Genomic DNA, 15,142 nt, shown 5'->3' with positions numbered 1-15,142 from the left:
AAGGGATTCAAACTAACAAATGTGTAAACGAAGCTACGTTTTACTGTGAAAGCCTTCATACATTTAGAAATGATAAAGAAATATTCTCATTATAAAATTAAAAATAATGTCTTCAGGATTCAATAAAACGTGAGAATTTTAATTTAAAATGTGATGTAATGATAATAATAATATCGGGATAGCCGCCTGACAGGAGCTTGTGCTGTGAGCTTCAAAATGAATCGTTATGTTTAAACACTGTTGGTCACATTTCTTTCATTTTAGAAAGATAAAATAATTCTAAGATAATAATTTCAGCAAACATAAAAACATAGTTACTCTACTCTCTGAACAACAATGATTCAATCTGGATCCCAACGTTCGTATAAAGCGATTTATTAGGCCAATATACTTTACAGTTGTCCCTTGTTTGGTCATTATTTTCCTTCACATCTTTTCTCTCTTTTTTTTTTTTAAATTTCACAAATAGTTGTCAAAGGTGGTTCCTACAGTTGCCAAAACAAAATGTAAAAACGTCTTTACATGCAAAATGTGCTCAACAAATTGTACGAAACACAAAACAAAACGTCACCAAATGAGGACATGCACATAACCAACAGAACATTTTGGCCCTACATATAAATACTTAAAAAATCTTTACAGTCTCATCTCATAGTGCCCATTTGTACCAGTTTTTTTTTTACCCATTTATATTTACATATTCACAGAACAATAAATAAAAATGACAGCATATTGCCAAATAACTGATCAGTCTGCGAGCTTCTCCTCTGCTCAGTCTCACCTCTCAGACAAAATATTCGAATCCTCCTTTTTGTGCTTCATGCGTTCAACAAATCAGCGGAACATAGAGTCTCAATGTAAGTGTTTCTTTATTGTTAATATTTTTAGATTTTTCATCTGAGTTCAGGGCCTGGTCCCTTGCTCTATTTGTTGATGCTGACTCCTCACAGCAAACCTGTTGACGTGCACGGGGATGGGGACCACGATTTTGGGGTTTCTCACCGGTTCTCCTGACCGGTTGTTAACGTTGCCGGCTTTGATCCGTTTCCATTTGGCCCTGCGGTTCTGAAACCAGATCTTCACCTGCACCTCGCTCAGTTTAAGTGCATGTGCAATCTGGGAGCGTTCAGTCAGAGAAAGGTACTTTTTACAGTGAAACTCCTTTTCAAGTTCGAGCAGCTGCTCGCTGGTAAAAGCTGTTCGTCTCCTCCGGCTCTTCCCCGCTGAGCTGCCGGTCGGTAGCGCGTCCTGCGAGCCGGTTTTTAGTTTGCTCTTCTGGGACAGGGAGCCACAGTTGTTCCCGTCCGAGAAACTCTCGTTCTCGCTGTCTGCGGAGCTGTCCTCTCGGTCACTACACACCGTGTCTGCTGATTTTAGGTCCAGCTTCTCGTCGTCTGAGCTGTACAGTTTGGTCTCACCTAAAAAAGGAAGGGAAAAAAAACAGAACAAACACATTAACATTGAGTCACTTGTTCATGAGCCTGCAAGCCACAAGCGACCATTACGCAAAGTCTCACAATGTTAGACATCAATCATGGCGTTTTTAGTAGGCTGGTAGAGATAATAGCCAAGAACAGCATTGCTGAAAAACACTCAAAATGTTGTTGTTGTTTTTTTTTTTTTTGTTATGTTATGTTAGTAACATTAACTGAACTCATGTTGTGGCATTACAGCTGTCCTGTTTGCAAACACTGAGTTGTTCTGTCAAGTTTTTGGCAACTTAGAACAGGTTTAATTTCATCTCCTTACAAAATAATTCTACTGAAGTTTTCTTAAAATGTGGTTAAGCATGCTCTCAAATCTGTTATCATTATAATACCTTGAAGAACAGTTCAGAAATAATTTCAGATACAGCCTGTTTTTAAAACATGAATTTATCTGGAACCACAGATTTCATAGTTTAACTGTCATCAGGTTGCATCAACAAGAATTTGGGCTGTAACACACGTGTCGTTAATATTTCTGTCACCCTGCAACGGTGACAAAACTCATATAAGATGGGTTTTACTTTTCATTTGAGTGTATCTCTGAGGCCAAACACCAACAATCTCAGCTTTAACGCACTTTACGCACAGTGGTCACATTTTACGCAACAGCCTTGAGGTTTGGATCTGATAAAACACCATAAATAAGTAATGAGGCCGAGCTTACCTGATATTGTTTGAAAAGTTTCCGAGAAGTTGAGCAGCTCAGAGCCCTTGTCCCGGCTGTGCAGTTCGTCAGAGTGCGGACTTTCCTGCCTCCTCGCTCCGGGATCGGCGGCGCTTAGACGGGGACCTGGGAGTTCTTGTGGTGGGTAGAAACTGTCCGGAGGATCCGAGAAACTCGGCATCGTCGTGGTGAGCGCAACCATGGAGGGCACCCCCTGTCCCAAACTGGCACAGAACGTGTTGGTGAGCCGTCCCGCAAAAGAAGCCAAAGGCGCGAGTGGAGGTATACCAGACGATAAAGGCGAGTGGGATAAAGCTTGTGGGATTACCAAAGGTCTGTACGGCATGAACATAGGGTAGCCCGTGTAGAGCAGGTGTCCCGGTCTGGGCTGTGGGGTCCCTATCAGGGAATCGATTGAAAACGCCGTCCCTTGGCCGCCTGGTCTCTGCATGTTGCAGGCGAACACTTTTTATTTGGTGGAAACTTGAAAGCAGGTGTCCTTTCCTCTGCGACGAGCAAAACTTTCAGAGCAAAGACGGAGCGGATTGAAAGTAGATCCTCTGCCGTGTTGTCATCCCTGTGAGTGGACCGCTCCTCCGGATCTCTGCACTCTTTATGCGTCAGTCAGTCGGGCGCTTTGTTGTGTGCCCCACCGCTACCTTTTCCCTCTTATTTGTCACACACTGAGACATAAACACACGCTCTCTCTATCTATCTACCTCTCCCCTCGTTGCAACTCCTCCCTCCGCCCCTCTCCGCTGCACCGTGTGTGTGTGTGTGTGTGTGCGCGCAGAGAGAGAGAGAGGGCGAGAGCGCATTGGTTATCATCTGCAATACAAGAGGAATGAAAAGGGGGTGTTTCCCTGGGGGCTCATCCATCTTCCTCAAATTACGCTTCATTTCCTTATTCAGCCTCTGACTTTTTGGCCGTCTTGAGAGGCGGTAGTTTCCCAGTGGAGACCAAATAGACGGGTCGCACCCCCCCTCCAGCCCTCCTCCCTTTTTTGCCAGGTTCACCATTGACTGCAAAACGGTGTGAGAGACTGCTCCAGCCCTTCCCCTTCTATAATCGTTGACCACACCAACCCAATCAGCTATTATTAATTTTGATTGATGATAAGTAATTACTCTGGATTCAAGGGACAGCGTAAAACAACGGTGGCTTTTGTTGAAATATTGGGGCCGATGGGCATCAGAGTCAGGAGGGGAGGAGAGGCAGATGTTTCTCCGCTCTCTGTCCTTTTCTCCGCGGCTAAAAACAATACGTTTGAGCTTCAGGGGAAAAAAAGAAGTGCCGCAACAATTGTTCCCTGGAGAGAGATACTCTGCGCGAAATTAGATTCAGATAAAAGACGTTTATGCGAGGTCAACTGCAGGGTGGACACGGACACACAGTGGCCAAAGTCAGATTTGTTTGAACCCGGGGGAATTTATTAAAAAAAGAAAAAAAAAAAAGCTGTGAATTATAAACTTCAACGTCTCTTACTGATTATCTGTCAACCAAATGACCCCCAAAGGATTGTTTTTTAAATAAATTAAATAATGCACACATTTTGCTTTGCGCTTTGGGAGTTGTAATTTATCCCTGATCAAAAATGCATGTGGAGAAAGAAGAGAAAAAAAAATCACTTTTCTCTTTTCTTTAAGCACTGGTTTAATCGCAGATCATTTCACCTTTTAAACGGCAATGGGAGCTGATGATGATTAGCCCTATTGAGTCCTGGGTGCCCGGGCTCTCCAACTGGTCGTCTGATTGCATGAGGGCATAAACATATCGCCACCGACTCTGATTAGCAGTGGAGGGCCAGGCCAGGCTAATTCTTATAATTGCAAGTGACTTCAGCAGCACCTCTCTTTGATCTATTGAAACCATTTGCCGAGCTCCTCTCTCCCCCTTTCTTTCTGATGTTGCACAGCTCCTCTTTAACACATTTTAAGTAACATACACATTTACATTAATAAGGGGTTTTCATAATTTTGATGTATTTTTCTGGCTTTTTAAATATTTAAGTCTAACATTGGATGACTTAAGTAGGCCTAATTAAAAAAAAATGCCTTCTACAAGCTGTTCTAACAAAATAGTTTTTTTTTTTTAAATAAGGTGAATTGATCTGCAGATAATTGTCATTTTTGCTACAAGTTAACTTTTTTGTTCGCAAATGCCTGATGGGAGATTGACAGGTGCAACTTACTGACTTTTTGTCGTTTGTCTTTTTGTCGTTTTCGACAAAACTTGTCATTGATTTCTGAATCAAATAAGCAGGTTAAAGAGGAATAACATGATCGGATTGTCTTGATAAAAGCACAAATTACAATCGGTATTCATCATTTTCAGCATTTAATGTATTTTTGTTTTGTTTTGAACTTTCTACTTGCCTTTTTTTTTTAATTAAATGTTGTTTGAACACAAAGGCACCATCTGAATTTGTTATTTTGTTTTGCATTTTCTATATTAATATTCTTTCCAAAAACAACCGTGAGTAGAAAAACGACACTGAGCAGTAAACAGGGGCATCAGAGAAGAAAGAGAGAAAATTAAAAAGACTGAAAACAATAAAAGAACAATGACTAGATTACATGGCCATAGTGGAATATCTTATTTTATATCAAGCCTATTTTTGTTATAAAACACCTAATTACAATCATATCAATAACTATTTATGCAAACATTTTCTAGCAATCCTCAGTGTACAACACATCATCACTATGCACATTAACATCAAACCACCATGATAATTATTATGTATAAAAATACAAGCATCTGAGCATCTTTACTATCAAGTGCAGAAGTAAAAAAAAAAAACCCAATGTGATCATGAAATAAATCAAATATAAAACATACAATTGCTTACCTGCTAAATACTGCATCAACTCTAGTCTATAGCTCCCTCTTGTGGTGCAAAATCAAACAATGTAACAATGGAACTGCTGAAAGATTGATCTGGAATAAAAGTGGCAGAGAACAAGCAGCTGTTTCTGTTTATGTGTGGCACAAATATTTAAAAATATTGAGTGCACTGGTGTATAGTGCTACAGTTATGATCTTGACTGTTATTAATATTGTGAACAGTTACTCCTTCCTCACATGTAGCAGCACTCAACCTTCATCAGGACTCTAACACACTAACACAAGACTACACAAAGTGCTTTCAGTGGACATAGCCTCTGTACTCCAGGAGCAGGTAGTTCTTGACAAAGGTGGGCAGATCAAGTTTGGGGACCACCTTGTGTACCCGGCCCTCCAGGAAGGTCCTGAGTTGGCAGCGTGCCAAGTGCTGCAGGGAGCGAGGAGTCAGCACCAAGGAGAAGACTGACTCATAGAACTCTTTGTGCTCCTGGTTGGATAAAAACACAGATGAACATGAGATCATTTGGTACTGAACTGATAGTATGTGTCTCACTTTACAGTAAATCCTGGTAGTAGTTTGAAATGAATCAGCAGTAATGATTACATAAACGTTCAGTAAGGAACTACTGTAGATATTGGACCTTTGTGAGTATCAAATATCGCTCAGTTTGTGTGGTCCATATTTTGATTTATTCATAATATCATCCTGATGTTTTTGCAAATGTATCCTGTGTTTAAAGGTCAAACGTATCTCAGAGTTTCTCCCAACATTGAATATATATGGTGGGTCACCTGAAGTTTAAGAGCTGTTAAACTATCAGAACTAATTTAATTAGTATTGATTATTTTAGTGGAATATGAAATGAAAGAAGAAAAAGAAGATTTCAATTAAAGGCACATGGTACAATATAAAAAACATAACATATAATTGTCTTGAAACACCCACACTGGTTAAACCCTACTCATGAATTCACTATTCAACGAGCTTGCCTTAAACACCTCCGATGACACGGCCTCGACCCAGGTATCTGTGACTTTGAGCCGACTATAGGCGTTCAGAAGAACCTCGATGGTGCGTGGAGATTCAGAGCAGTGCTTCAAAACCTAAAAAGGAACGCAACAACACAGAGCAAAGCGATTCATATAATCATCATCTAAGTTCATGAGCGAGCTTGTGACTCCATAGAACTGAAGAAATAAAGTAATTAAACACTTGTGAAATGAACAGATTGGTCTTCCCTCCAGGGGTTTAACTGGAAATTATGCAATTAGTGCTAATTAATCTCCTATTAACACTTGCCTAATTAGGAACCAGGCATTTTGTCTAGTGCACGTGGGTTCACTGATAGTTGTAGTCTGTTTCCCGCAGAGAGTGCAACACTTCATGTTGTGTCATGAAATGTGAATGATTTGAATGTGAAGTTGTGAAGTCTTGGATACTGCAAGGAACAATTTAGTGTTTCAAGACTCTTTCTCAAGGTGTTACATGTGCAGTACTTGCTAATTATGCAAAATGAGCCACCTTGATGAGTAATTGGTTCAGACTGCAAATACAGTATATGGCTACAAACCAAGCTGGAATGCTTTAGCCCACATGAAATGCAGGTGCACACGTTTTATCCTTCAGTATTTTTAGATAACATGTAGTTTCTTATGTCCTACCATGGGCAGAGCTCCAGGCCACACCCGAATGGAGCCATGGTTGAGCAGAGCACGGACAATCCTCTCAGGGTGATGGGAAACCTTGTAGCACACCACCTTCAGGATGTTGTGCATGGGAGCTTCACCACCGTAGTCCATTTCATTAACGCAGGCCCCATTAGCCAGGAGCACATCCACTATGTCTGGATTTACATTCTTACAGGCCATGTGCAAAGGACTGTGTTTGTCCTGGTCCACAGCGTGGACGTCAGCTCCTTCCCCCAGCAGCATCTGGCACACCTTGAAGTAACGTTCAAGGTCCTTCACCTCCTGGGGTTGTGAACAAGCAGCGTTCAGGGGTGTGAGACCCTCCTCATTCTGTTTGTTCACAGCAGCTCCATAGCCCAGGTAGAGCTCAGTGTGGTGTGGGAGGCCGTTCCTGGCCGCCACATGTAAGGGAGTGTCGCCTTCATCTGTGGTGCGACCATTGATGGCTGCACCATACTGAAGGAGGTATTTGGCACATCTGCAGACAGAATTACAGAGCCTTGTTTTGTAATATAACCCAAGTTGTATTCCCATGTATATGTTAGATCAGTGGTTCCCAGCCTTTTTTGTCTGACTCACAGTCCTATCAGATGAGCTCAAGTACCCCCTCATCAACACCACACACCAGGTCCCAAACATGTTCATTTAACACCATTGCTTATTTAAAAGTGGATATTGTTACAATAATTTTCTTACAAGACAGTGATCCTGAAATGGTATATGTTTAGGCTGGGCCATTTTTTTGTCAGCAGGTTAGATCCAGTTACCTTTATCCCGTAAATGTCACTCATGCCTGCAGTTGCTGCTAAACACCAAATCCTAATTTCTCTTTTTTCAAATTAGCTGAGCTATTCCACAATCTTTCTACATACCCACTGGCAACTGTGGAAGTGCCCCCGCGGGTGCAAGTACCCTTAGTTGAGAATCACTGAATTAGATGAAGCACTGACATACACTTAGTTTTGTTCTGCGTTACTCACTCAAGGGATTCAGGGCTTGTACAAACATGCAAAGGCATAACGCCGTCGTCAGAGACAGCATTGGCGTTGGCGCCATGGATCAGCAGCAGTTTGGTACACTCTGGCTGGCAGTTTTCACAGGACTCATGTAGGGCGGTGGTGCCCCCAGGTGCCAGGTCTACATTGGCCCCACGCTGCAGCAGGAGCCTCAGGCAGTCTGTGAAACCTCGTCCAGCTGTGATGTGAAGTGGTGTGGTCAGCTCCTGCTCATAATTCAGTGACCATAGTCCTGCCAGCAGGGAGTAAAAAGTTAACTGTGAGCTCAACCCTTAGGATCACTATAAATAGGCAGACATGTCAGGTATAAGTATTTTGTGGTATTATTTCTAGTATTACTGGTTGCATGACTCAAGAAAATACTCAATAACACTCAATGAAAGACCTTGGTACCCTAGAGCATAACTTTTGTTCTGTAACTGTAGCCAGTTTGATATAAAATAAAAGCTGTGATAAACCTACGCAGGCCTCTGTAGTTAAATCTGAAGTTCTTCCATTCCTCTATGTTGCTTGTGTCATAAATGGCATCAATAAGGTAGTCATACTCGTCGTCGTCCACAATGCTGAGAATCGTCAGCTCATCGCCCACAAGCAGAGAGTTCCAGAACTGCAGGACACAACCTGAGGCCTTGGCTGTGGCGATCACGTCGTTGCGGTACGTCTTTTGTTTGCGCCACTTAATCTTAGGTGCTGAATACGCCATACCAGAGCAAACTAGATTGTTTTTTAAAGTTTATGTTGGGTGGTTTCTCCTGAAGGAAATAAGCGCTTATGCAGGTTGTTTGTGCAGACAGGGCTATTTCAGGGTGGTGTTATATGATATTTTGGTTGACCCAGTGAACCTTTCCAGTGCAGTGGTATGGGAACCAATGACTGGTGAGTTAAATTTCACCTGCCCACTGATTCAGCTAATCCACTGAAGTCAACGGACAAGGCTGTGTTACATTCGAGACATTTAGGAGAAACACATTGTTCTGACAAATAGAATGCTTCTGGTAACATCCAAACTTTTAACTTGGAGTCTGGAACCTTAACTTCCAGGCTCATCAAGCCAAAACTGACAAAATGTTAGTCTTCCGCAAAATAAAAAAGGAAACAGCTTATTTTGTCCTAAGCAAAAGGCCACAATTGAATCGGATTATGTGGTGGTCATATGATGGTTTCTATAAACATTGTCTGCCGTTCTGTTTCTATAAATATTGCATCAGTGTCTTTAAATACTGCCTCAGGGTGAGATGCACCAGTTGCATATCAAAATCATTTTAAAGCAGTGATTTACTTTCTCTCTTTTCCACAACAACACAGGTAATGTCTGTCACTTCTGTTAAAATAAAAAGTACTTTTAGAAGTCCTAATTTCCAATGATAATCTCCAGGAAATACAATAAAGCTACCTAGCTGCGCCAAATCCTATGAATTCCTGAATGAATTCCTGAAGCCAGATGTTGTCTCCTACCTTCCCCTGTGGCCACCCAGCGCATTTCACCTCCCTGTGGCTCAATGATGAGGTTTGCTGTGGATCCTCTAGGAAAGAGGTGCTGCATAGCCTCCAAGTCTCCTGTATACACCGCGTTCTGGACGACCACATCTTGGCAGACAGTTGGTGGTAGGGCAGTGCTGTACCTTGGCGGTGCCCTGGCCTCCTTCTTCAACATGTAGCTGTTGAGGTGATGGGAGGCCAGTTGCTTCTTGTACTTGTATCTCTCCAGCATGTCCTCATCAAGTTCAAGAGAGCGTAAGGCCATGGGTGTGAAGACAAAGCTGCCTTGCGACATGCTGAATGGCTTGCCTCTCACGGAGAAAAGTAGTTGTGTAAGATGTGTATGATAAAGTGAGGGAGGCCCGTCTAAAAAGGCTTGTCTCTCTGTTTCTGTTGTGTTTCCCTCTCTCTGGCTAATGTCCACTGTGTGCCTGCCGGCTGTTCACAGGGTTGGTTCATAGAGTTGTTTTGATATTCAGTATGAGACACTCCCTGCAGTGTGACAAGTAATGCTATTTTTATGTCTCACGTGCAGCCACTTGAGCCTCTCCTATTTGCCTCCAGTAAAGTTACAGCCATGAAGAGTGTCTGTCAGGCTGCAAGTATTAAATGAGTTGAATAAACATATGTTTTGGAACTGCTATGCATGCTGCTTTTGGGGTGATAGAACATGGTTTTTTTTTATATTACACAGTATCTTATTTGAAAAACCTTGAATCAGAAGCAAATGGGAGGATAACATTACATGTACATATTTTAAAGTTCAGCACAAAAATATGGCTCATTCCAGATATATTTAATGTGTTACCACCTCTCCTACTCTAAAAGTGCTGAGCAAGAATAGTCCATATAAAGGGGCAAGTCACTGGATCATAAACTTTAACCATTCCCAGCAGAGCTTTCACTGATAAACTCAAAAACAACTTGTATTATAAAATGGTGTCTTGACATTTTCTTTAGAGGAAGAGCAAATAAGAATGCCCTATTGTAAGCCCCTGTGAGTGTGTGTTTGCAAAATGTCTTTTTCTGCTCAATATTTTTTTTCAAGAGCTTTAATGGATTTTATGTATCCACATGGCTCCCTGCATTAGAACATTAGGCTGAATGACTGGCATCCGCTGTGCCACTCTGCCGCACGTGTAGTGTTCTGATGGTGGAGGGACGGCGCATAATTACGCCTCTTAAGCCTACTCACTAGGCATCTGACAAACATCTCTTTTGACTGATAGACCACTATTTTCCACTGCTGGTAGAATTTGTACCCAGTAGCAAAACTGGTCCCATTTTTACCTCTCTAGGCACCAAGGATAGGTGTTCACGGCTGGCAAGGGTGACTCAGTTACCTTTTATTTTCCATATATGGAGACTGCATAACTTCACTATCACCATCCATTAACATGTGCTGTATTGGACACACAACGGATTACAACACACATATTTTCATGTCTTTTTATCCACCAGTCCATCAAGATGCCTGCAAGCTCTGTGGAAAACAAGGTCTGCACCACAGGTGGAGAAATACATGATATTTGTGGAGAGGTTTTACCTTCTCTCCCATCTGAAATCACAGAGGCATCGCTGCATCTCATCTATACCATAATGACTGGTATGGAAATCAAGGTCATTTATTTTATGTTACAGTTTGGTAATAGATGCCACATTAAACTGAAGGCGAGTAAGAGTTTCAACTTTGAAAACACACATTACCAGAGAGAAACTAGGAATATTGTTTTTGCGGCTGGAGTACATCCTTTTAAATGATATACATAATGAGTTTATAATATGCATCTGGGCTACCTCCTCTCTACTTTGATGTCTTCCAAATGGCCCGGGTGTCATCAGCAAAACATGTAGGCACTTTCCCGCCTCATTGACTCCCAAATGTATTTTAAATATCATTCCTGGTAACGCAATTATTTAAAACGCTGAACTAAACACTTACTAATGGGGAAAAAGACAGCGACTTCGATAAATTCATTTCTCAAATGGTGGGCATTCATGTTTCTTTCTTTTCTTTTTTTTTTTTTCCTCTGTGAAGCGAAGGCAACTCTGATGACAACAAGAAACATCAGCAGTAGTAACATCCCCTGCCCTCACAGCCCCCCGTGGACATATTAAATCTTTGGTTTCCTCACATTACCCACCAGTAGCTGTCTCTCCAAGGTTTTCTGCATTGTGGTCAACTGCCTTCCTCTCCCAAGGCGGTAAGAGGCTGGACATCAGCAACAGCCCTGATGAGAGTGAGGCACTTCATTTATGCAATCATAGGCAATTAGTTCCCTCTGATTATGTGCCTCTTAATGCTGTTTTGAGTACTGTGGCACACAGTAATACAGAAAGAGATTAAACTATAGCCCTCCCTCCACACTGAGCAGCCATTTAATATACTGAGAACATAATGAAATGTACACAGTAATTACAGTAATATTAAATGCTAATGGGTTTGCAATTGGATCTGTTGTTAGTTTAAGACAGAGTCAGTGCACCCAAAGAAAGTCTAAGTTTAGAGAGAGCGTCACCATGACATCAGAGCACTCAATCATCCATCAGGTGCTTCTTATTTTAATGATTTATGTGATCATGTCTGGAATATGGGCAATTCTGTGCAGAGCAATTAATATGCAATTTACACATTTCAGTTCACACCTAGGGAGTTAAAGAGAAACAGGGTCTGAAGTTTGTATACTGGTGGCAGAATAACTGCAAGGTCACCATGGAAACATGATAAGAGATAATGAGCATGTTTAATTGGCTAACGACATTATCTGAAGGGAAGCTAGTTGCTGCGTTCATGCTTTTGTCTACTGGCTCTGATTTATATCTGGGCTTATTGTAATTTTCTTAATTTTCTTCATATTGACTCCGACATTCCATTCGGACACATTAAATTAGACACACACAGTCTGCTTTAAGTCGTCGATGCCATTAAAGCGCCTTTGATAACAATCAGTACTGGTTTACTTCCATATATATGGCTCATCAGAGCCCACAACAGGGCTTAGGCAAGGTGCCCTGTTTGCAAATCTCCCCCAGGTCTCATCACGATGCTTGAGATGTTGGTGGAGACCCTAAATGAATTTATAGAGCCTTGAATTGAACAGTAGCTCCAAACTATTCTGTGGAAGCATGATTACTTTTTCTGTACTCTTTCAGCTCTGAGCCCACTACCTATAATGTATTGTATCGGTCTTTGCAGATTCCAATTGTCTCTCAATGCACTGATCACCACGCAAATAGCCCTCTGTTTCATCATGACAATTGAGAGGTTCATATTTCAACCTAATAGTCCTGTATAACTTTAACCATCTATCACAACCTCATTTCATTGCGGTTGCAGTTAATACGCGCTTCCCTGCCAAGTGGAACATTTTCTAATGATGCACTCTCACACGAAAACAAGGCAAGCCAGCCCGTGCTCTGCATCACTCACTAATGCACCCATCCATAATGTGTTCATAGCAGTCTGCCTAAAGGAGACAGCGATGACTACCATGAGGCACGGGCATGAGAGGGGATATGGGGAAGGGTGCAAGATACAAAACCTAAATGGCCATGATAATCATGAACAAAGTCACTGCCATCAAAGACTGTATCACCCTCATAATAACATCTGTAGATTTCATGTCATTACCAAGAATACTGGGAAACATCTAAAATGGGTCTCTCAACAATAACAGTCAGTGGGGGGAGTCACCTCCAAGTGCATTATCACAGTGAGCCCGGCTTTGTAGGATGCTGACAAGGGTCGCCTAATAGGTGTATGTAAAGCCTGATGTAAACACCATCCTAATTAGAGAGACCTTTATCAGTTCCTCCATTTTATGCAGATTGGACTGGTGCAAACGCTAGTGTCATTATCCCGTAATCAAGTACTATTCAGTTGACAGTCTCGTCTTTTAGACGGCTGATTAGAATACATAACAAGGATATAATGTTGCATTATTTCCTCTGTCAGTTTATAAATATGTCAATTTTAAAGCTAACTGAATAATGGATCTTGTCAGGGTTTGGATGAATGCGTCAGAGATGAAACAGATTACTTTTAAAACAGACCATTGCTGTATTTTAAAACCTAATAATTATCTAAAACAGTTTTTTTTACTTCTCATTGTCTTCACATGTGAGATAAATGTTGATAGCAATTGAGTCAAACATAAAAGCCAAACTTTGAAAAACTGCAGGTTGTTTTTCAACACTTACCCCAGTTTTAAAGACATCTCTAGATCCCTGGAAGACTATCCAGCTGGCACAAACGTATTCTTGACCAGTTTCTCATATTGTGGCTCTCTTGTTCAGCCAAGTATAGATATATACTCTCTTTTCTCATCTTGCTGGACAAATCACCCAAATTAATTTATCATTTTGTTCCTGTATCAGTTGGTATTTCTTGTGGCCCAGCAAACGAGCAAGAAATGTCTCTTCTGGTTGCCATCTTTGTTTGAACAGTCCCTTCTTCATATTCAACACATTTGTGTTGTTTTTTTTTACTTGTCGCAGGTGGGATATTTGTTTTGTTGCCGCTGGATAAATATCTTCAAATCATTTGTAAGCGTCGTCAAATGACACTTTTGTTTTTGTTTCAAAGTTTGGCTAGTGTTAACAGATAAACAGCAACGGTAAGTTAGACTTGCGGGCAACCGTGACAACGATGTACGCAATGATGTACGCTAGCTATATTACCGATTCACTTTTGGTGACTTGACATGCTAACTAGCTAGCTAGCTAGCTATAGCCACTGACTTGCCTTGAAGCGAGACACTTTGGGGATGTTTAGTAGTCTCAAAGCTTCTTTCCCATCACACATAAGAGGTCTCTGAATCACTGCAGGGAAGTGCATTCAGGACATGACATGCTAAATTCAAGACGAGATTAACCGACAGTAGCTAAACTTCGATCAAGCTCCGGTTAGTTGTCAACGGTTACCCGTATAATTCCACACCTGTCGGGGCTGGTGTGCTCTCAGTGCACCCTCGTTTATTTGTGTCTCGTCAAGAAACACAAGTGCCTTTTCTTTTGTATTGATAGGAGTGTACGGTGATGTATATACACGTGGGACATATATGAGGATTCAAAACACAGTGGATGACATCAAACTAATTTTCTGCAATCAGGAATACGTTTGACTGATCTCACTCAGCTGAACGCCACTCAGAAGTGTGCTTTTGATGCGTGTAATATTTTCATCTCTGGCAGATTGTGATCCACATCCACTAGGCTCTAAAATATGCACCGACTATAGAGTTACAGCTGTTGTGATCCTCTACCACACGTTTTATGATATGCCAACAGCGTGGGATTATAAAATATGTTAAAAGCAACTGAGTTGATTAAAACTTTGTCAGAATGTGGTGATAGGGATTTTACTGATTTTGGGGCTTGATTAGAAACCTCTTTTAATGTATTAATTGTATGCGTCTTCCATAAACGCTGTTCAAAGAGCATAAACTAAATAGATATTATCAAATAATTGTAATGAGCAAATAAATGCAGTCACACTGAACTCATGCATGTGTGTTTTTGTAACATTATACAGTTGATTTCACCAAATAACTATCTGTTTGCACACAGGAAAACTTACAGCTGTAATGTACAACAAGAGCTTATTTTTTGTAATTGAAACGGCAGCAAATAGAGCTCCCCTGTATGAATGAATGTCACAATATGCGAGTTGCGTTGACAGCACCTTAGGGCTCAGGTTTATAGGTCTGTTTATCAAAGAGTGATTCAATACTCTGAGTAAATATTCCTGTAATATGGCAGGTGTACAATTACCCCATCTAGTGGTTAATACTGACGCCTTACAGCCTTTCCCTCTCAAAGAAAAAAAAATGAGAGGGGATCAAACAATGCAGAGAAAAATCAGCTTTTTATGCATGTACTGAAGTCAACCAGCTTACAAAAGCAACTCATGCACAGGTTTGAAACCCTCGTCATAACAACTTCGAGCGTGTTGAAGTCT

At 41.3% G+C, this 15,142-nt stretch overlaps 2 protein-coding genes across 2 annotated transcripts; both read right to left on the bottom strand.

Moving 5' to 3' along the window:
* Nucleotides 1–903: 903 nt before the first annotated feature.
* Nucleotides 904–2,602, bottom strand: gbx1 (gastrulation brain homeobox 1). The gene is made up of 2 exons (XM_070919586.1): nt 2,152–2,602; nt 904–1,418 (listed from the first exon to the last, which is right to left on the bottom strand). The coding sequence occupies exons 1-2, from the start codon at nt 2,600–2,602 to the stop codon at nt 904–906; spliced, it is 966 nt and encodes a 321-aa protein (XP_070775687.1).
* A 2,698-nt stretch (nt 2,603–5,300) lies between these two features.
* Nucleotides 5,301–9,478, bottom strand: asb10 (ankyrin repeat and SOCS box containing 10). Its single transcript, XM_070919631.1, has 5 exons — nt 9,160–9,478; nt 7,669–7,936; nt 6,662–7,166; nt 5,990–6,103; nt 5,301–5,486 (listed from the first exon to the last, which is right to left on the bottom strand). The coding sequence occupies exons 1-5, from the start codon at nt 9,476–9,478 to the stop codon at nt 5,301–5,303; spliced, it is 1,392 nt and encodes a 463-aa protein (XP_070775732.1).
* Between the last annotated feature and the right edge of the window lie 5,664 nt (nt 9,479–15,142).

The sequence above is a fragment of the Enoplosus armatus genome, chromosome 14, assembly GCF_043641665.1.
Source record: "Enoplosus armatus isolate fEnoArm2 chromosome 14, fEnoArm2.hap1, whole genome shotgun sequence".
Lineage (NCBI taxonomy): Eukaryota > Metazoa > Chordata > Actinopteri > Centrarchiformes > Enoplosidae > Enoplosus > Enoplosus armatus.
This window is presented reverse-complemented; position numbering and strand designations above follow the sequence as displayed.

Bases quoted from the DNA above. Each gene is read 5' to 3' on its own strand.
- gbx1 (XM_070919586.1), bottom strand. From the start codon at position 2,602: ATGCAGAGACCAGGCGGCCAAGGGACGGCGTTTTCAATCGATTCCCTG. The intron at 1,419-2,151 runs GTAAGCTCGGCC...TTCCTTTTTTAG, and splicing joins AACTTTTCAAACAATATCAG to GTGAGACCAAACTGTACAGC.
- asb10 (XM_070919631.1), bottom strand. From the start codon at position 9,478: ATGTCGCAAGGCAGCTTTGTCTTCACACCCATGGCCTTACGCTCTCTT. The intron at 7,937-9,159 runs GTAGGAGACAAC...CCCTGCTGGCAG, and splicing joins CTGGGTGGCCACAGGGGAAG to GACTATGGTCACTGAATTAT. The intron at 7,167-7,668 runs GTGAGTAACGCA...TTCTGTCTGCAG, and splicing joins ACAAGCCCTGAATCCCTTGA to ATGTGCCAAATACCTCCTTC.